This window comes from Gambusia affinis, linkage group LG01 (genome assembly GCF_019740435.1).
Source record: "Gambusia affinis linkage group LG01, SWU_Gaff_1.0, whole genome shotgun sequence".
NCBI lineage: Eukaryota > Metazoa > Chordata > Actinopteri > Cyprinodontiformes > Poeciliidae > Gambusia > Gambusia affinis.
This window is the reverse complement of record NC_057868.1, coordinates 4,131,928-4,154,279: the sequence shown is the minus strand read 5'-3', so window position 1 is coordinate 4,154,279 and position 22,352 is coordinate 4,131,928. Positions and strand designations below refer to the sequence as shown.

The 22,352-nt window shown below is 38.3% G+C and overlaps 1 protein-coding gene across 2 annotated transcripts in view; it reads right to left on the bottom strand.

The window, feature by feature from the left end:
• Window positions 1-22,352, bottom strand: part of tafa5l (TAFA chemokine like family member 5, like) — a 124,956-nt gene that overhangs the window by 80,466 nt on the left and 22,138 nt on the right. For both annotated transcript variants that reach the window (XM_044110895.1, XM_044110887.1), the window contains exon 2: window positions 4,312-4,461. In XM_044110895.1, coding sequence (XP_043966830.1) covers window positions 4,312-4,461 — 150 coding nt within the window. The remainder of the gene's footprint in view (window positions 1-4,311; window positions 4,462-22,352) is intronic.

Genomic DNA, 22,352 nt, shown 5'->3' with positions numbered 1-22,352 from the left:
AAGATCAAAAGTCTTCCAGAACCAACATCTGGGATGGTATAAACCTGAATACAACACAGAATGTTGAAATCATTAACATTTAATTTCTAAGACATTTTTCTAATTATTAATAGCAGGTTTTTAACGAAAATTGTATTATCTAAGTTTAGAACTACTAATCTAGTAAATGATGAATGTATTTGAAAATTGTACTATCTGTGACAATATCAGAATCAAATGGAAATTGTTTGAATGTTATGTTTTATAGGTTAAAAAGGAATTGTACCTCATTTTGTTCTGTTGATTTTATGTGTTATTCTTTTTGGTTTAAGGCAAAGATTTGAATCTTTTGAGATGTTGAGTGCAGATGAGCAAACTGGGTTTTGTGAAGGTAACCTTTCCTTGAACCAAATTACTGGATTTAGCTTTGTTAAGGAGAAGATAACAGGAGACACTCCGAATTTCACAGGTATCTGTGAAGTATTGTTTTATGCTTTTATTTGCCCAAATGGCCCTAGAACCCAGAAAACCAGGATGCAGCTGCTTGCTCCATTGTTCTACCAAGGAGCAAATGGCCTTTGATCTTTGGCGTAAATTAGGGGGAGTTCTAAGTTTTTCTGTGTTTGGGGTAGCTTCTGGTTGGTCAACCAGAGGTACGCCTTAATTGAATATATTAAAAAGGAAAGACACACCTTCACTATAAAAGTTCGTGCTCAGGAATAATAAGGCAGACAGCTGTTCCTATTTTGCCTTTTTGCATCAGCTCTCTCCAAAGACGCGTCTTTGCCTTTTCTATCTCTATCTTTTTGTTTTTTTCATCTCTGTTGTTCTGCAGTTTTGTTGTTAATGCATAAGTTGTTTTGTATTTGAATTAAACTCTGTAATTCTGTGACGTCAACACGCATTGTTGTTTTCCTTGGGACCACACGTCGCCCGCTGAGAGGACCTGGGATTCAGAGGAAGAGAGAGATCCAAACTTTTTCCAAATTTAATTAACTTTAAAATATTCTTCTTTAACAATCCCAACAACTGATACAGAGGTACAGAAAAGCTACTTTAATATATGTGGTGGATGCTCCTCCCACCACCACATCGTGTTAGTATTTTTCTTTATATTATATTTTAGTTTACGTGTTTAAGTTAGTTATTTCATTTAGATATACATTTTCTAATGGTGCACACTTTAGTTAATGTCTGTCTGAATGGTTTACTTACACTTGTGTTTCGTTTGAGGTGCTGCTGATTCAAAACAGCTGGAGGAGGAAACCTGGAGCATACCATTTGTCTTGAAAGACTGAAGGAGGAGACTTGTTTCAAGTTGTTTTTAACTAGTTAATTTTGTCACTTAAATATTCACTTATTATTGTTTCTGTTAAGTAAAAGTTAGTTTTGCTTTATTTGTTTCATAGAATGCTTTAGTTAATTTTGTATTTATTCATTTGTTATGTCTCTCACGTGATAGATTTAGGTTACTCCACCCCTATTTAAGCAGCCTTTTGTTCTTTGTTAGAAAGGTCAGTTTTGTTTGTGTTCAGTTAGAGTTCAGTTGACCTCAGTTAAATTGGGCCCAAGATTGTTATTTATTCTTTGATTTATTTTTGCATTGAATCTTTATGTTTTGTTTGCTATTTTGGAAAAATTAAATTGAATTTTTTTTCTAATTTGAACTCTATTTGTCCTCGTTTGAGTCGGGTCCATCACAATATACAAAGATGTGAAACTGGTTTTTAAAGTTGTGTAATTTCTCGCTGACGGAAAAGCAATGAATTCTTTCTTTTTATTTATGCCAGGTGCTTCTTTAACAGTCGCTAAAGTGGTTTTGTGTAAATGTGTAATTAATCTGAATACCAGTTGTGTCTAAGCCACTAGTATTGTGGACGACACATCAGTACAACAGGAGGCATAACAGAACAGAGACATCAGTCATGCTAATAGTTACACCTGTGCTGGGTTTTTTCTAGTTCAATCTTTCATACTGTTCTTATTATGTCAGTCCCATAGAAAATACATCTGCGCAGTTAGTGACTCAGTTTTATTTGTGTATTGTTAGTGTATTTCAACAATTTAGAGCTTATTTTTGGCAGTCATTTTATACCATCAATAAAGCATTGCAGAAAGTTAGCAAAATAATGGAAAGCCTTTTGAGTGAAGTTCTTTTCCTGAGAAAAGATCAGAATGAGTACTGCGGGGTGGAACATCACAGATATTTATGCTACATTATGTCAGTCGAGTGCATCCAAGCTGATACTGAGAGTAGCTAAAGGCTAACACCACAAAACATTTGCTGACAAGTTTTGCTGCTTTTTGATTGATTCTTTAATAGAAAATGAGTAAATTAAAAAGCTATTCACAATAACCACTCTCCACCAAAGCAATGCACAGTAATCCTGACATGTAAGCGCATTAGCAACCACCTGTTTTTATGTATGATGTTACTTGCTTCAGCCTACTTTAATATATGTTTGGTTAATTTTATTTATAATATTGTTAATTGAATTTAATGATTTTACAGAATCACTATTCAAACAATATGCCCCAAATTTGTTTGAACAGTATTTTCCCTACTTATATAAAATCAATATTCAAATGTAATTTGGTTTTACTCAAAGTTCCTGATTATTTGAAATAATAATGTATGACAATAGAAAAACTAAGAGGGCCCTTACTCTCTCAGTCATGTACTTTTTACAACCTTTTAAGTTTTGAAGGGAAATTACCAATGGACAATTTCATCTTGAACCCATAAAGACATGCCCATTACTAAGTTACCTATGACAAATCGCCAAATCAGGTGTTTTGACATCTGTATATCTTTCAGAAATCAAGTCATTATTGTAGAAACAGAGGAGCAATGGATGGGAACTAAACATTACTCAGTAATATAGTATTAAACTTCTTTTTTTCTGGTGAACAAAACTGTTGTTTTGTTTTTGTTTTTTTTTCCTTTGCGTTTTTACTTCAACCCTCCATGTAAATTAAAGATGAAAAAGTGTCAAAGTACCAATTTTAGGAGCTCAGAGAAAGACGTTTTCTGATAATGAAAATCAGTTGACAAATCACAGCAGATTATGTCCTTGAATATGATAAATAGTATTTTACTGTTGCTAGATACTTTTGTAAATGTCTGACTGGTAGTCAGTTCTATTTTGTGCCACTGTTCGTTGACCCTAAACATGTAAATTAGAGCACTTTTGATGGATATAATTTTGATTTAATATACTGACCTCATTGGTTACCTAGATAGCAAGGAGATAAACTACACAACAAACTACAAGAGGCCTAACGTCCTCCTGGTATCATCTCTGCATGTCTAGTTTTACACGTGTGTAATTTTTTGTTCAGATTTTTACAAACTGAGTCAACAAGTGCTACTTCGACAAGAAAAAGCACACTAATTAAGCAAGATCAAGGTTCCTATTTGTGTAACAGTTGAACTACCTAGAGACAAAGTTTCATAAGTCCCTTAGAAAGGAAATTTTCTTCTACTGGTGAAAGAGGTGAGAAAACAAAAGGCATCACTGATTGAGAAAACTCCTGCTAGTGAATAGATTCCTTAGGTTGCTGTGCCAACTAAAAACAATAAATTTGCTATATCTAAAGATTATAATGATTATTACGGCTACTCTGGCATGCTAACAAGTTTCTAAAAATCAAAAGGTGCCAGAGTAGTTTCTAGGGGGAGGTTTCCGACTCATCCAAAACAAAAAGCACTCAGAGAGTTTTCTGATTGCACAATATAAGCTTTCTTTATGTATAAAAAAGAACAGAAATATTCTCCGAGTTGACTTTCAAAAGATGTAAATATAATCTTTATTTGGCGGTTGAGAAACTATTTCACACCTCACTCCTTAACCAAACAATCAGAACAACCTCAGCTGCTGCTTCTGCTTGTTAATCAGAGCAGGAGGCTGACTGACAAGGAGGAGAGTCTAAGCACAAAAAACAAATAAATAACAATAGATCTATCATTCACATAACTTTAGATCTGTAACATTAATACATTAGCAAAAATAAATTCATCTAATTCTTTATAGGCTCCAACAATGATATTATTGATAAAATAAATAAATAAATAAAAAAATCTAATTGCTTTCTAAAATCTCCATCATGGGTAATACTTAAAAAAAAAAAAACACAAATGGGTTAACTGCCAGGATTCTCTTTCAGTTAATGGAGCAAGGTCAGGTTAATTAAAACATAGTTTTCTGGAGACCTTTACTTGATTCCTCCCCCCCTTCCCATTTTCTCACTTAAATGTTTTTTTTTGTTTGTTTTTGTCCAAAAGATGAGCGTATGTCCCTTGATCAAAGTTAGGGAATTTGTTGTACTCACCCTCTACACAAGCTGGCCTCGCCCTGGTGGTGCCGGCAATCTGGCCTCTCCGACAGGCGCAGCGAGCGGTCTGCCGTGCGATTGTCCGCCTGGGAACACTGCTGTCTCTGTTGAGCGTCACTATCTCACAGGTCCCCACCGCCAACTGGCCTGCCAAACAAGATGAGGAAAACGGGGCCACAACGTCAGCATAATGAGAGTATCATTAACGCTAAAAAGGAGCAACTGGTATTGGGAGGTAAAATAAGCTGTTTGCATAGAACCTAGCTCAGATATGTTTATTTGTTTTATGTACAAAAGAAAGTGATTTAGATGTTTTATAGAGAAAAATATTAATGTTCCTAATCATAGTACTCAGTCTGTCATTGTATAGCAAATTATACTGGACAATAAACTGTCCCAGAAATTATGGCAATAAACAGCGATATTGCTGTTTTGAAACCTTTTTCAAGTGATATGTTGATGATAATAAAAATGTTTGCCCTCTCATAGACTAATACATTTTTATTTTCACAGAACATTCCACATCTCAACTGCAGACATTTTAGATATCCAAAAGAAAACACAACCAAAAAAACTCACATGACCGTTCAATAAAAAAATAAATAGATTATAAAGTCTCTAATAACTTTGCACATCTAGAAAGACAAATAATAGCAAATTCTAGTTTGCAAAATATCTAATGACTTTTGAATATGCTTTACTTTAAACAAGTCCATAGCTGAACCAGTCTCTGCTTTCTAATTGCATTTCGTCAAGGATTTTGTTGCATTTATCAATCCAGCTTGTTCATTGCTAGTTTTACACCACATATAACAATTTTCATGACGTCTAAGGCCTTATGGCAAAATGTGCAACAATACCGAGAATAAATATTGTAACTTAGGTCGGTTCTTATTGCATTCAATAACAATCATCAATAATACTTCCTACCCTGCTTTAAAACAACTATTTTATTCAAAGTATTAATGAAGTATTCATCCATTTATCCATTCTGTTCCAATGTCTGGATTTATTTATGGGTCTTAAGTAAAGAGGGAAAAACATGTTTTTTGTACTCAAAGAGTTTCTAATTTTTCCTGCTCTATTGAATATTTGTTAATTGATGACATTAAAGTTTGTGGCAGTAATGTCAAACCATGACAAATTTATCTTGCATATAAAATTAATTGCATATAAAATTTGCAAGAAAAATTCAGTGGACCAGAATATTTGTGCAGGAAGTCTAAAGGGTGAATTGATAGAAGCACAGTATAAACAAAACATTTTTGGAAAATTTTCATCAAAATTAGCTTAGATGTCACCATGAAACTCTGTGCCTCATTCAATGAGCATCTATTAAAAACAGCCTACATTTGGAAGTTAATTAGTCTGAACACTGAAAGTAGCCACAGATTACCAGAGCACAGCATGGTCGGTTGATGAGGAGGGTTAACAGGAAAATGAAAGCAAAATCAAAATAGCAGCTCCTCCTGTTAAAAACTGTAACCTCACACATCATTTGAAACAAACCTTCCTGTGTTCAGAATCTGAATTTTATGCGCGCCCTGAGGGCAGTACAAGACTATGATTTAAAATATTGAAAGTTCACTGGTTGGATTTTTTTATTTGACTATTGAAATGAGTTAAGGAAACACATACCACAGCCAGGAGTAAAATGTGACTTGGATGACAAAGAGGAAACTGCTGGGCTCTGTGCTTCAATTTTCAAGCTGAGTTGAGGTCTACTGAGACTGCAAATGAACAGAACCTCTCAGATTGACGATTTGCCCAGACAATCTGCCTTTTAAGAGTTACTATTATAATTTCTGTCCACGCAGACACCGTTATGAACTAATGAGGTAGGTAATTAACCACCAAAAATGTTATTTCACATTTTTGTCCTACTAATTAGGGAAACTTAGGGCAGGACCTTTCCTGCCACAAATTTGTGCACCTTATTTTTTCTTTTGAAGAAAAATGCTCTTTATCTTCTCATCTTTTTCACATGATGTGGTACTTAACACATTTTTTGGAAAGTGAGCATCATTTCACAAATGAAAAAGGCCTGATGATTGCCAAACAAAGACAAATTGAGAAATAATTCATAGAACCCGTGCACTGAAAAAAATCCCTCTTTGGATGAACATAAAAAAATCATTGAAAGGTTTTCCACCTGATTACTTTGCTTTATTTCAGCACCATGTGATTCTGTTACTCATATTTAAAGCAAATGTGTTAGGTCAACTTAATTTATTATGGTTATTCCAATTTAAAGCAAATATGTTGGCTCAATTTAATTTATTAAGGTTGATTCAACTCATTTACTATAGTTGGACCCAATGTAATTTAAAAGAGCCAGCCCAACTAATTTGCAATGCTTTGGACCAAATAATTTACTTTACTAAGATTAATGGCAATGTAGTTGAAACCAATTTTTTTTTTTTTCCTTTTTTTCTCCAAAGAGTTTTTGCGGCACTAGTGGCTCGTATTTTTTTAAGACAGTAGGCAGACAGGGTGAGGGCATGCAGCAAAGGTTGCCAGGACTGGGAGTCGAACCAGTGACATCTGCATCGAGGACTAAGGCCTCCTAACATATAGTGTGCTAAACCCCTGCGCCACCACAACATGCTGGAGAAACCAACTTATGTTACAGTGATACCTTCACACTACTTAAGTTGATCCAACTCGTGAAAATTAAGTTAGCTCAACAAACATGCTTCATGCTGAAAGAAAACTATTTAATCGTGTAGAAATCCTTTCCATAATTTAATTACGTTAATTCAAAGACAGTGCCTGGGAAAACTTCCAAAATCTTCCGTGATCCCCTGATCTCGCTAGACCCTCTTCAGAGGGAAATGAATCTGACTAAATTAAATCACGTTATCTCAACTTGAATACGTTATTGAAGTTGAGACAAAATCGATTGTCTCGTGTGAACTCGCATGATATCCTGTGATCTCTCGGCTTCAGCACAAGATCAGTCTGACTAATGAATCCTGTTATCTCAACATGATTAAATTTCATAAACGTGAAGTTGTTGAATTTCTTGTTTATCCAACATAATTGTATCACGTTTTTGTTTGAAACATGAAATTATTTAGTTAAAAGTATATGATATTCTTTTGTTAATGTGATAACTGCCTAAGTTCATTTTTTTCAGTGTGTGACAACATCCATCCATGCACACATTTTCTTACACCCTTATCCCATTTATATCAAAAGAGGTGCTGGTGCCTATCTCCAGCTGTCACCAGACGAGAGGCAGGTTACACCTGGACAGGTTGCCAATGCATTGCAGGTCTGATGACATGAAGGAGGCAAAAATGTCTAAGAGCAACACATCACACTATGAAGAAGAAGCAGTCTGCAAAGGGATTCACCGTGGTGACAAATATTATCTATAAATAAAGTAAACATGGAAAAGTGATATGCTAGGAGTAACATATGTTATTCCAAGCCCTATTCAGTCTGCTGAAATCAAACTAATTCATTTGCCTAGAAAGTTTAGATTGTTTGTGGTGAATCAATCAAACTCTGATGCAGACCAAACAGCTGACTCTGATCCCCTAAAAACTCTCATTTCAACAATAACTTCAGTTTAGTTGAAGTGAACTCTGCTGGGGTTCCAATGCACATGTGAATATCCAGCGAACCAGAGACCTCTCCAAAAGCAGGAAGTGGACTACAGCACAGAACATTCTGGGTAAATACAACTAAAGCAAACATTCTAGCCTAGCACTAGCAGGAGAAGTGAATAGTGGTCTTTTATCAAAGACATAAGAGAAATTCTACCACCACTAACATCTGATGCTATTCCATTTTTGTTTACATTTTGTTAAAAAAGAAGACGCGCTCAGTGTCTTCTTCTAATTTTTTTATGTCATTTTTGGTGCAGCCCCCCCACAGTTGAGGAGGAGAACGTGTTTTTCAAAGAGTGTGACTTGTATAACTCAGCGCAGTGTGAGAACGAACTAGAGAACACTGGACAAAATCAGCAGAAAGGACACATTAGATCAGATCTAGACCTTAAGAACTATATGAACTATAACAGTGATCATGGTTCAGAAATCAAGCAGAAAAAAAAGAGTGACCTAGTTAAAGTCCAAAATCGCAGTTGAGGAAAGATGTCAAACGTGTGTGTTATGCTCAAAACCCCTCCATGTTTATTTCTGTTTCCATATGGTCTGTTTAGTTTACAGGATTTTTCTCTCATTAAATCATCATTATTGTCAGATCTATAACCTGACATTCTCGCTGGACAAAAATAAAAACACATGGAGACGTAAAATTTCTTACAATTGAACGGAGAACTCTGCCCAGGGATATCTTCTTATCTCAGTTCTAATGTGCTCCTTTGCAATTGCATATTTATTACATTGAAGTGTAGTTCAAGTTACAATCATTTACATAGAAGGAGCGGCAAACAGAAAACACAGCTGTCAACACAGAAGTCTCTACTTCAACAATGGTGTCTTCCTGCATTTCCAGTTCCCATGATTCTCTGGGTCAGCTCCTGACCCCCTGTGGGTCATAAACTTCAGTTCTTGTGTCCCTCTAGGTCAGGGGTGTCAAACTGCAGTCCTCAAGGGCCGCTGTCCTGCAACTTTTAGATATGCCTCCGCTGCACCACACCTGAATAGGATAATTAGGTCATTAGCAAGGCTCTGCACTGTAAAATGTAAAAGTAAAGTGTACTCAAAAAGAAAAGTGACCTGAACTCATTCCAGCTTACTCTGTTGACTATACTAACTTAAACTTAGCAAAGACAACTTTCTACTGAGGCAAGTAATCAAACTCATCAGCAGCAAGTAACCCGAACTTGGAGTTATGAGTGAGCAAAACGCATCTGCATAACCAATAAAAACTCGGCATCATTCGGCTCTCGTTGAACGCACATGCGCATTGGACACTGACAGTGGACGGCGTGTTTGAAAGAAACGCCAAACTGTCAACAATACGGCGGTTGCTGCAGCTAAGTTTTGTCACGGTAAGTCCCACTGTTTTTTAGCAAACTTATATTCGTTATCTCGGCCATATAATTCATCCGTAAGTCCAGGTTTTGAGGTTAACTTTATGTGTAATGATTTAGCGATGCCTGGGACTAACGTTAAAATATCATGTTTATTTAGTAGCAACAAGATGGAGCGGCAGAGCAAAAAAAAGCTGTCCGGGCGCAAAAGCAAAAAAGGAAAAGGGATAAGGATAAAGATGTTGACGGGTTAAAAAAGCCGCTGTACTGTTATAGAAGGTTTATGATGAGTAGACTGTCATAGGTAGGACAGCTGTAAACTGTAGGAGAAGCAGCCATGATGAAGAAGTGTAGGGTCACCAGATTTGGGTTTCTGAAAAGAGCGGTAGCACAAGAATCGGCAGCATGTGTACATGTGCTGATTCTTTGCCATACAAAGAAACCTGGAATGGAGTAGTGGAACGGAGTGGCAATGTACTCACAATGCACTGTAAGCTATGTAATGTGTTTTGAGGCAGTTGCGATTTTAAATTCCCCCAGACATTTTTTAGGTCTGAAAAGTAGGACATGTCCGGGAAAAGAGGACGTCTGGTCACCCTAAAGAAGTGTTATGTTGATAATTGTGGTGTTACTTCTTATTGTTGTTAGGACTGCGAAGACCCAGATGTGTCTCACACCCCCATTGGGATCCTGACCATCATTCCTGAGGACAGGCAGGCCTCCACTGACTCACTGCACCTCCAGTCTTCAAGTACTGCCATCATTTTGGAAGGAAGTCTTGTCATGAATGATCTTGGAAATCTTCCACATGCCATGTGTTTGCTCTTTGGACTTATTTATGCTCTGAATTTGGAGTACCCTCAACAACTGAAGTACACCTTTGACTTCATCCAAAGGGTGCTTCTCTCACTTGGACATAAATCCTAAAAAAAAATACAATCACTCAAAATCTTCTGATGCAATGAGTGAATGTGATGTGACATTATGGATCAACGTTGATACCTTTACCCTTATTGGAAAAGTTATTTTTATTTCTTGTTTGATTCTTTTTTGTTGGAGAGAGCATCATTGCACTTGCAGACTACTAAATGGTTTTATGTTAATGAGGAGAAACATTACTTCTACTTCACTATTTACTTTATCAATGTTATGATAAATGTTGGGCTCTAGTATTGAGAATTGAGTTTTTGTTTCACACCAGTCAACAAAGACATTTAAGCAGGGATTCTCAAAGTTTTAAAGACTGAGGGCCATTTGAAGGATTCAATATTAGATTGAAGGCTACCCTAGAAAAAAAGTCGTGTCATTTTTCCCTAAAAAAGTCTGTGGAAAACTTTGTTTCCAGGTTAGTGTGTATGTAACCACACTTGAGAACCTTGTATTTAAGGTAAACTTGTTTAATTATTAAACATTTTTTTTCCATTCAAACTGTTGTCTGTTGGCTTTTTGTTTCAATAACTTAACACTTTTGGTTCATCTTACTTGAACATATCAAGGCAATTGGTTTCCTGATATTTTGCAAGTAATGTGAACTCTTAAACGTGTAAGCATAACTTATTTTTATGAGTACTGCTTAATTGACATAACTCACAATTTGAAGTAGTCATAATTGACATTTTATAGTCAACTTTACTAATGATTTTGAGTTAACGGCACTCAAGTTTACTGCCATTGCATGAGTTGTCTGAATGAATATTTTACAGTTAACCCAATTAATGATTTTGAGTTAACGGCACTCAGGTTTACTGCCTTTATCTGAGTGGTCTAAACATAGTTATTTTTAGCTACTTTACTTGAAGATTTTGAGGCAATCGGTTTCCTAACTTTTTTTAAGTAAAGTGAACTTATTACTTTTTACAGTGTGGAGAACTGATCTACACAAGGAGGAGGTAATTAAGCCATTTCATTCCAGTGTTTTGTACCTGTGGCACATCTAAAAACTGCAGGACAGCGGCCCTTGAGGACTGGAGCTTGACACCCCTGCTCTAGGTCATAAAACTTTGACCCTTAGTCTTTGATGTACTTTCCTGCTAGGTGTCAGCTCTTATCTCCAGGCCATCTGCTTCCCAACTCGGCACGCATCCTGCTGCTAACATCACTTAAAGGTATACACACACTCTAAGAGCAGACATAATTTCTTACAGTCCTAAGTATTTATATTTGTAATTAACATAAAAACCTATCAATTATTATTAGTAAAAAAACTCTAAAAGTATGTAGGTGTGACAAATGAACAGAAGGAAGCTATAATACGGTAAATACTGCATAATGACCTTGTTTTTTAAATATGAATCATGATCATAATTGTTTTTAAATAACCCAATTATTTACACACAGTATTCTTTCCATAAGAATACTGTATAAATTTCCAGCAGCTCAAACACACAGCCGGAATATTCTCAAGGTGAAACGATGGGATTTTATGCAAGAACTTCACAGAAAGTCTTGGACGAGTCGCAGCAGAAAAAAACAAAAAAAACTTCCAATAGGTTCTTAGTGTTTACATTCATGAAACTCTGTGCAGGAGTTTTCTGCACACTTTCTGTGGTGGCGATTATATTTCAGCAGATTATTTGGAAACCTGAGGGATTGCATTTAACTGGGTTTTTTTTAAGTATAAATCAGCCTCTCCTGGAGTCTTCAGTAAACCTGTTAGATGTTAATAATGATGCACGTTTTAGATACACAAACCTTAATCACAATGAACTGCTAGGGGCCGTCGGCTGCTTTGAAGAACAAATGGTACGGCACAGGTGATTCATTTCTCATTTTCAATCAGCTACTTGTAGAAATCTTGTAATAGAAAACACAGAAATATTCTTTGCCTGCTCTATGGATATTTGCGTGTGAAAAAAAGTTAGTTTTAGATTGCAGTTGTTCGTCTTGCCTCATATTTCTAATGTTTAAATGCAGCTCGTCTGATTGTTAAATGGCTATATCCCTCCTATTACGTGTTTTCTTTTCAAAGTGGAACTGGAAAATTGAGATAAAACCATTGCAGACTTGCTTCACCTTTGTAATGAGCTGGAAAAAGGAGAGCAAGTTTCTTCTTTCCCTCTTTTATATTGTTCAGAAAAGTGCCTGAGAACGCAATTCAGGTTGATAATGAAATGAAATGAGCTCGGTGAAGGCAGAGCAGAGAAGAACCTGTGGCAGCAGTTCATGTCAGGTCAGTCCTTGGCAATCACCAAGCACTGGCCCTCGGTTCTGCTGCCTCGGCTCAGCCCAAAACGCTCTCGGAGGTGCATTAAGTGAGCATGAAATGAGCATGCAAATGGCAAAGGTTGAATGAGTTGTTGATCAACAAGAATGACTCATAAAATGACCCAACATTTGTGAGCATCCAGGTTCCCAAAGTGACCTCCTTTAAGAGCAAAATCTGAAAAGATGAATCCGTGATATCTGCAGTCGCAGAATCGAGATGCTTAACTATCTCATTACGGAAAAAGACATGAGTCAAAGAACAGTTTTTTTGTTATCCAAAAGTGTTCTAAAGGAAATATTTTGAGAAGAACTAGTGCTTTGTGTGCAACAGTCCATATATTCAGATTCAGTTAAAAGCAATTCATAAAAACTAGCACAGCAGTAACTTCCCACTCTGCAGGTTTTATATTGGGCATCTTCACTTTTTAAATACTGTATTCACATATGTTCTGATTTGCAGTAAAAGTGAGAGTCTGTTCTCTGGATCAAAGCAGAAGTAATGCTTCGTCGTTATTACAGTCTGCTGGTTTTACCTTAAAATTGGCAGAGAATTCACTGTACTTCCTCCCCCTCTCTCTGCTCCTCCACTGTGGTAGGTTGACATCTGGGTTCTTAAAGGGCAGCCTCAGACAATATCTCTTATCCTGTAAAGTTGTAGAGGACTCCGTGATTTCCATAAATTGAATGTCTTCTCTTAACATTTAAATTTTCTCTGAGATTTTTTCATTGAAGTTGTGGTCCTACTGATTGTTTAGCAGGAACTCCAAGTTAGACACAGAGATTTTGTTCACTACAGCAGAATGGAGCTTCAATTCAGTACTGCTGTTATTTCCATCTCCATTCAAAGGACCATTGATCACCCAGCCCAACACTGTTCTCATAGCATATGGGCCACTTCTACAACTGTTGACCATTTCCCAAGGTTCTAATATTTTGGGAGCGTTGGTTCCTTCAACAAGTCAATATTGGCTTTTGTGGTGGGGACTTGAACCTTTGACAAATGAGGCCATCTTTCCATTTCTGCAGCAGTTATAGTATTAGGACTTCTGGCAGAGGATGAAAATTGTTTCCATTCAACCCTAATACCGCAATGCCAGACAATGAATAAGCAGTAATAACCTTTTCCTGCCCCATTTTTTAAAAAGGAAGTCAGTCCTTTTCCCTGTGATGTTCAATCTTTGCATGAGATATTCTGAACAAAATGTAGCCGTGCTACCCGGATCCAAAAATACGTATATCTGTACGATATCCACTCCCTTGGTAGACTTCACTTGTACTGGAATGATGGACAAAATACAGCAACTCCTTCCAGCCCCTGTATGCCCACATGTCTGGGGAAGAGTTGATCGTTTAACTCCTGTTAGCCCTTTTACTGTTTCAGGCTCAGAATTTGCCTTTGGAATAAGCAACACAGTGGGATATCGTTGATCACAGACTTCACAGATTAAACGATTATTACAATCTTTGCTTGTGTGACCAGTGCATGAGGATCCAAAACAAATCCCTTTCTCCTTCAAAAACTTATATTTTCTCTGTTTCTTATTTTTAAACTGTTGGCATTTATCCATAAGGTGAGCATGTGAACAACAATGACAGTACAGCTTTGTGTCTTTGATCCACTGGATGTAGTTTTATCTTCAGTGTAATCCACTGATGTTGCTATGGTTGCAAAACTACTCCCTTTACTTTTGATTTTTGACTGTAGCGATTTTTGACTGTAGCTTGAAGTTGCTGAAACCTTAGACCAGCTGGTATGTTGTGGTGCATTCACTTCAATGTCACCAAAAATTGGATCAGAAAAAATCCTTATGTTTCTCCAGAAATACAACCAGATCAATAAAATGATCTCTGAGGTCGTATGAGTCCAAAATGTCATGAGCAACACATCTCCATCTCTCTCTGAGTTTGTATGGCAGCTTGGAAATCATCATTTTCTTGTTGACATATCCAGCTCCTGCATATAATGATGTTCTTCCATCACATTATAACATCCTCATAGAAATAAAGAATAAGGTTGTAGAGCTTTAACATCCTCTGATTTTATTGATGGCCAGTTCAGAGCTTTATTTATATATGCAGTTGCTATCCTGTACTCGTTGCCAAAATGTTCTTGAAGAATTACTTTAGCAGAAAGTTTAACCACCCGTTTGCTCGTTTGTGTGTCACTACTGCTGGCCGGAAAGTCCAAGTTGCCAGCAGTAGATAGTGCACTAGCACCAGTTGGTAAATCCACATCCGCCACGAAATCCCCCATGTTTAAAAGTCTGACAGTCAATAGATTGCAACAAGTCAATTGATACCAAGGAATAATAAAGTTGCTGTGCTATGTGGCAGCTGAAGGAGGAACAGCTTATCCTGCTCTCTCTCGTTCTTACTGATAACTTTCCCTGTGAGTTATGTTTAAAGTGACAGTTTTTATAGTTATATTTACATTATTGACATCTTAACTGGATTACTTCAAACCTAAGGACTAGGGGTTTTTCTTACTTTTATTTTTACCTTAACTTTTTTCATCTCCAAGTTGAACCAGGGCAAAATGCCTCCGGCCGACCCCAGAGACCTCAGCAGTATTATACAACGACTTATGTCTATAGAAATGAAGATTAAACTGCTGGAAGTGAACTATGAGATCAATGCTACCTGTGGAAATGAGACAACTCTTCCTCAAATCAACAGAGAGGTCGTACATTATGCAGCACACCCTGGAATGCTCTGGGTGCAGAGCCGAAGCAAAAGTCTCACACTGTGGATCCGATAAGGCGACTGACAGGGAGAACCCCTCACATGGACAAATCAGCATGGCCGGCTCTGAGCTGAAACCCACCTTCAACTTCAACACCTGCTCCACCAAAGAAAAACAAACAAGCAGCTGCAACCAAAACAGCTCCACCGACTCCGCTCCCAAGGAGAAAGCAGCCAGCCCAAACCTCAAAACATTCTGACACTGTGGGAATCCCACTGAAAAACAGATTTTCTGCACTCCAGCCTGAGGCTCTAAGTGAAACCTCACCATCAAACATCAGCAATGAAGCAAGACCAACACATCCACCCCCCAAGACCCTAAAGGACAAAGCAACCACCAGGAAAACGAAAGGTACGCCAAAAGTGCTTATTGTTGGAGATGAAGCATTAAATGGAATCAGTAACGTTTGCAATCCAAAGAAAACAAGAGTGATTTCTTTTCCTGGTGACACTGTGTCTGATTTAACTCACAAAGTTCTCTCTCTAACCACTGATCAGCCAGATATTGAGACTTTAGTTGTGCATGTTGGAGCCAAGGATCTGGCAAAGCAGATATTCTGAAATCTGAAAAGATTCTGAAAAAGGACTTTAATATTCTTTTGAACACTATGGGAAAATTAAAAATGAAGTTATTTCTCAGTGGTCCAATTCCATCACCTCAATGGGGAGACGAAAAACACTCCAGGCTGATAAACAAATGGCTGATTAAAACCTGCTCTGCCAGCTCAGTGACCTTCATTGATAACCTCTGGATCTATTGACAGCGCTTTCACCTTTTTGGAAGAGGCGGACGCAATCTTAATAAACATGGGATAAAGATACTCACTGCAAACCTTTTTTATTTTATCAACAAGGACAGCAACGTCATCATCGCTTCAGAAGAACAGGCTCGAGGACGTCTGACTACGATTGTTCCAAAACAAGCTGATACGACATCAACTGAAGACAAAGCAACTAGTTCCCTTTCTCCTTCCTCCCCCATTCTCTGGTCCCCCACTCATTCACAGGATTCAGAAGATACCTATGAAGAAATGTCTTCAGGACCAGAGTTTCTTAAATTTACAGATGGAATGAATCAACAGGTTCGCCTCGGCACGTCTCTCCTCAGTGCTCAGACCTCACTTCATGTAAGCCACCTGTCTCTGACTTCCCAAAGGATCCATCACTCTGAGGCCGGATCCAGATATTATCTTTACACCCGTCTTACTCCAGAATGTGTCTGACCCCCCAGCACTGGAAAACAGAACATTACCTGTCCAAATTTTCACATTTGTTGAAAATTTACAACAAACAGAAACATAAAATACAGCAGACCCAATTCAAACCTCAGACTGAAGAACTTTTGGCCTCCACATCACTAAAATTAGCTCTTTTAAATCCCAGATCTCTCTGTGCTAAAGCTCTATTAATTAATGATTTCATCACTGAGCATAATATCGATGTTATGTTTCTGACAGAAACATGGTTCAATGACAATAATGAACCAACCGTACTAATTGAATTAGCGCCTCCTAACTACAATTTCTGAAGGGAGAATAGGAAAGATAGAAAAGGAAGAGGCGTGGCTTCAATACTTAAGAATATCGTAAATAGTAGTAAAATTTCCTTGGGTCATTTCACCTCTTTTGAGTATCTTGGAATTGAGGTTAAAGGCCACAAACCAACTTTGACACAAACTTTATACAAAACTCCAACATACGTGGAAAATTGAGTGATAACAGCATGCAGGAGGTTTAGAACAGTATGAAGTCAATAACATGCTGTAGTAGTAAGAGTGGCAGCGCAGTGGGTAGGGACCCTGAGAGAGCCAATGAACTGAACACTTTTTTCAATCGGTTCAGTTCCCCCCATGCCACCTCCTCCCTCCTGCAATCCTCCTCTCAGCCCTCCTATCCATCGTCCTTCCACCTCTATCTCTCCTCCTTCTGCCTCTTCTTCCTTCTCACTTTCTCTATTCACTCCTACCACTCATCCTCCGTGTACCTCTGCTGACCAGGTGCGGATTAAGCTGAGACGACTTTATCCTAGGAAGGCTGCAGGACCAGACCGGGTGTGTCCGAGGGTTCTAAAGGCCTGTGCTGCGGAATTGGGAGAACCTCTACAGCATGTCTTTAACCTGAGTCTGCGACTGGGTGTAGTTCCCACACCATGGAAAACATCTTGCATAATCCCTGTTCCAAACAAGGGTCGCCCAAGTGAGCCAAATGACTACAGGCCAGTTGCTCTGATGTCCCACGTCATGAAAACATTATAGCGACTGGTCTTGAACACGATGCAACCCCAGGTGCAGAACGCACAGGACCCTCTTCAGTTCACCTACCGAGAGGGTGGGTGTTGAGGATGCTGTTCTCTTCCTGCTTCATCGTTTCCTCTCCTACCTGGATGAAGGGGGCTGCTTTGTGAGGATGCTTTTTGTCGATTTCTCTAGCGCCTTCAATACTATCCAGCCCCATCTACTACAGGAGAAACTGAACACCAAATGGGGCTGTGGACCCCATTTGGTGTGCTGGATAACAGATTACTTGACCAACAGACCACAGTTTGTCAGGATGGAAAGCTGTAGATCCACCACTCTGACCAGCAACACAGGTGCTCCACAGGGCGCGGTTCTTTCGCCCTTCCTCTTCACCCTCTATACCTCCGACTTTAAATACAACTCATTTACATGCCACATGCAAAACTTTTCAGATGATACTGCCATTGTGGAGTGTATAAAGGAGGGTGGAGAGGGGGAGTACAGGAGCCTGGTGAAGGATTTCTGGGCGTGGTGCCACAGGAATAAACTCAAACTGAACATCTCTAAAACAAGAGAGATGGTTCTTGATTTCCGTAGGGTGCCCCTCTTTCCTCAGCCTATCACCATCGATGGTATAGAGGTTGAGGTGGTCAGCACATACAAATACTTGGGCCTACAACTAGACAATAAGCTGAAATGGTTTTCCAATATAGATAATGTGTACAAGAAAGCACAGAGCAGAATGTACTTTTTGATGAGATTGGTCTCTTTCAATGTGTGATCTAAGCTCCTGTACATGTTTTATAAGTCTGTTGTGTCTACTGTTATATTCTATGCAATCGTTTATTGGGGGGGGCAACGCAAGGAAGAGAGACACACAGAGACGGAACCGGCTTATGTGCAGAGCTGGCTCCGTAGTCGGTGTGAACCTGGAGTCTGTGGAGACGGTGGTGGAACAAAGGACACTGTCTAAACTCAGTTTAGTCCTGGAGAACACCAGCCATCCCCTGTACACTGTCTCCAACCAGAGGAGCTCCTTTAGTGACAGGTTCCTCTCATTGGGTTGATCAACTGAGAGGATTAAAAATTCCTTTGTCCCACAGGACATTAGGCTTTATAATGCTGCTATTTGTGGGAAGGTTAAGGGAGGGAGATAGGGTAACTAGTATTTTAACATATTTAAGCACTTTTATTTGACCTCTTTTAGTGATAATGTATTTATTATAGTCTTGTACCTTTTATGGATATGTCTAGCTGTACGATGTCAATGCTGTGTGGATGTGAATTAATGTGTGAGCAACAGGTAACCTAAATTTCCCTACGGGATTAATAAAGTTTAACCTAACCAGTTTTCTTTACCTACTTGAATAAGCTGCTATCTCTCATATGTATTGATTATGATTGTTTAATAATTGTTGGTGATTTCAACATTCATGTTGACAACTCCCAAGACAGAGGGGCTAAAATGCTCTCTAATATCTTAGTGAATTCTGGTCTAACACATCATGTCAAACAAGCAACACACATTCAAGGACACACACTGGACCTGGTTATCAGTAAGGGTGTGAATATTTCCAATGTCTCTGTAACTGATGGCGCCCTGTCGGATCACTTCGCTGTTATCTTTGAAAGTTCTTTATCCTTTAATCCACTTGGACAAACAGCAACCATCAAAAAATGTTCTCTCACTGAAAGCACAGCAGAAACATTTAATCAAATCTACTCTTCTTCCTCACCCTTAAGCTCTAATGATGTAGATAAGTTGGTAAATGATTTTCAGTCTAAAGTTTCAGATATCATTGTGCATTTCTCCATGGAGATGTCTTCTTACCAGACACAACCTTCATTTTAATTGGGGCAATGGAATCAAACAGTTAGATCTGCAAGACAACTTTGTCGTAAGGCAGAACGAAGTAAAACTCAACTTCACGTTCATTATGACATCTACAAAGAAAAACTACGTTACTATCACATAACACTGAAAAATTCAAGGGAGGCTTTCTTTGCAGATGTCATAAACAAAAATATTAACAATGGTCGAGCTTTATTTGCAACCTTTGACACGCTCACAAATGACGTTACCACATGAATTTCAGTCTATTGCCGCCTGTAACCAGTTTTCCAGCTTCTTTTCAGAGAAAATTCAAAAAATCTGAGGATTAATCTGCACATCCACTATAAAGTCAGTGCCAACACTGTGCCCAAACAAAACAAATACAGGAAAAATGACCCAATTTAAACTATTTAATTATAAAACCCTTGAGGAAATTATAAGTCAACTCAGCTCCAGTTCTTGCTGTCTGGATGTCCTACCCACACATTTCTTTAAGAAAGTTCTGCCTGTTGTTGCTATTGATCTGATCCAAATAGTAAATTCATCGCTCTCATCAGGCGTTTTCCCCCAGGCTTTGAAAACAGCAGTAATCAAACCACTGATAAAAAAGAACAATCTGGACGAATCACTACTGCAGAATTACAGGCCGATCTCCAACCTCCCATTCATCAGTAAAGTTATTGAAAAAGTTGTGTGTAAACAGTTAAATGGCTTCCTAACGAAAACTAACAGCTGTGACTCCTTCCAGTCTGGTTTCCGTGCTCACCACAGCACAGAGACTGGTCTAGTCAAAGTGTTCAATGACATCCACCACAAGGTTCAATCCTAAGACCCTCTTATTCAATATCTATATGCTCCCACTAGCTCAGGTTATAACGGGAAATAATATTAGCTACCATAGCTATGCAGATGACACACAGCTCTACATTACGATGTCACCAGGAGACTCAGAACCCATCCAATCACTGAACAGATGCTTAGAACAGATAAATGTGTGGATGTGCCAAAACTTCCTCCAGCTGAACAGAAACAAAACTGTAGTTATTATTTTTGGACCTAAAGAGGAACAATCTAGAGTCCGTGCACAGCTTCAGTTATTGCAACTAAAAACCAGCGATCAGGTCTGAAACCTGGGAGTAGTGATGGACTCTGACCTGAACCTTCAGAGCCACATAAAGACATTTACAAAGTCGGCCTTCTATCACCTGAAGAACATTTCCAGGATTAAAGGACAAATGTCTCAGCCAGATCTAGAGAAAATCATCCATACATTTATCTCAGTTTGGATTAATTATTGCAACACCGTCTTCACAGGTCTGTCCAACAAATCAATCAAACAGCTGCAGCTGATCCAGAATGCTGCTGCTGGAGTTCTGACTAAAACCAGGAAGATAGAGCACATAACATCAGTTTTAAAGTCCCTCCACTGGCTCCCTGTCGCTCAAAGAATAGACTTTAAAATACTGTTGTTAGTTTATAAATCAAAAACTGAATGGTTTATCACCACAATACATTAAATATCTGCTGCTGTTGTATCATCCTTCCAGAACCTCTCAGGTCTTCTGGTTCTGGTCTGCTCTGTATTCCCAGAACCAGAACCAAACGAGGAGAAGCAGCGTTCAGCTTCTTTGCACCACAAATCTGGACCAAAATTCCAGAAAACTGTAAAACAGCCGAAACACTGACTTCCTTTAAATCTCATATTAAAACCCACCTGTTTAGGATTGTATTTGAAACGTAATCAATTACAAATTTAATTATGGGACTTGACTTAACATCATGTTTTGATTGTTGATTCTATGTTGCATTGTGTTTCTGTGTTTGACATAAAGCAGTTTGAAATACCTTGATTCTGAAATGTGCTATACAAATAAAATTTGATTGATTGATTGATAATTGTTCCTCCACTTCAGCAACCAATGCATTGAATTTGTGCCATGTGTGCACACATTTAGATTTAGATTTAGACAGCCATCTTACTAACTCTAACTTTTAATGCATGCATTTCAAATCCAGCAACGAGAAGATCCATGGCATCCTCACGAACGTCGATCCTGTCCGACGTCACCCCATGCTGCAGGTGAGTTGAGGCCAACCAACTGACCCTCTGTTCCAAACACACAGGCTGTGTCTGAGTCCCTCGTCAGCATCCAAATGCCCTTCAACTCGTGTCTAAAGTTCCATATCCACGAACAGTTTGTGTCATAAACAGCTTTTGACTTTTTAGAGGCTAAGCCAAGGCTTTGAGCCCCTGAGGTGGTACACCAGGGTCGCTACATTATCTTATCCGCTGAATTATAATCAGAGCCGTCCTTGATTTTAGTGCAGGTAATCCATTTATTTTCCATGATTCTCTGCAATAATCATCATACATTCTTTTACAATGATCCATTCCTTCAACATGTTAACAGCAGCATAGCATTCAGTATTCATTGTTTTCAGAGTTTAACGTTAGTAGTCAAAAACTGTTTTCCCCTTCCGGGTGGAACGTACCTGTCATCACCAACAAAGGTTCCTACCAAAATACACAATGAGCTCCTACAATGAGCTCAGCAGTTGCACAAGATGTTTGCTAATGGCTGCTGGCTAGTCTGAAGGAGCTGAGCGGAAGGAGCTGCTCTGTGAGGCAGAAGCTCCAAAGCTGCAATTCCTGCGCCTTCGGTCCAACCAGGCATTTTGTTCATCTAAATAGTTGCCATGGAGATTAAAAAAATTCTCAAATATCCAATTCAAAGCAACACTCTAGGTTTGTTTTTGATCAGGGAATAACATTATAACTTGACGTAAAGCTTAAAAAAGTCAATTTTACATAAAACTGCCCCAGTAAGCTGATTATGTGACAATTCAGACACACCTTGGAAAAACGTCAGGCCTGTTAGAAAAAATTATCTAGGTTAATTTACTTATGAGTTTGTTTAAAAGGTAATGTTTTCATATAATTATTTTGTGTGTTGCTTGTTTGACTTCTTTCTTTTGTGGTACATCAGTAACTGTTTTTAGGATGTTTGCCTGGAGGCTAGAAACATTTACACATTCCTGTGTCCTCAGCTGGTGTGGTCATTAATGGTTGGAAG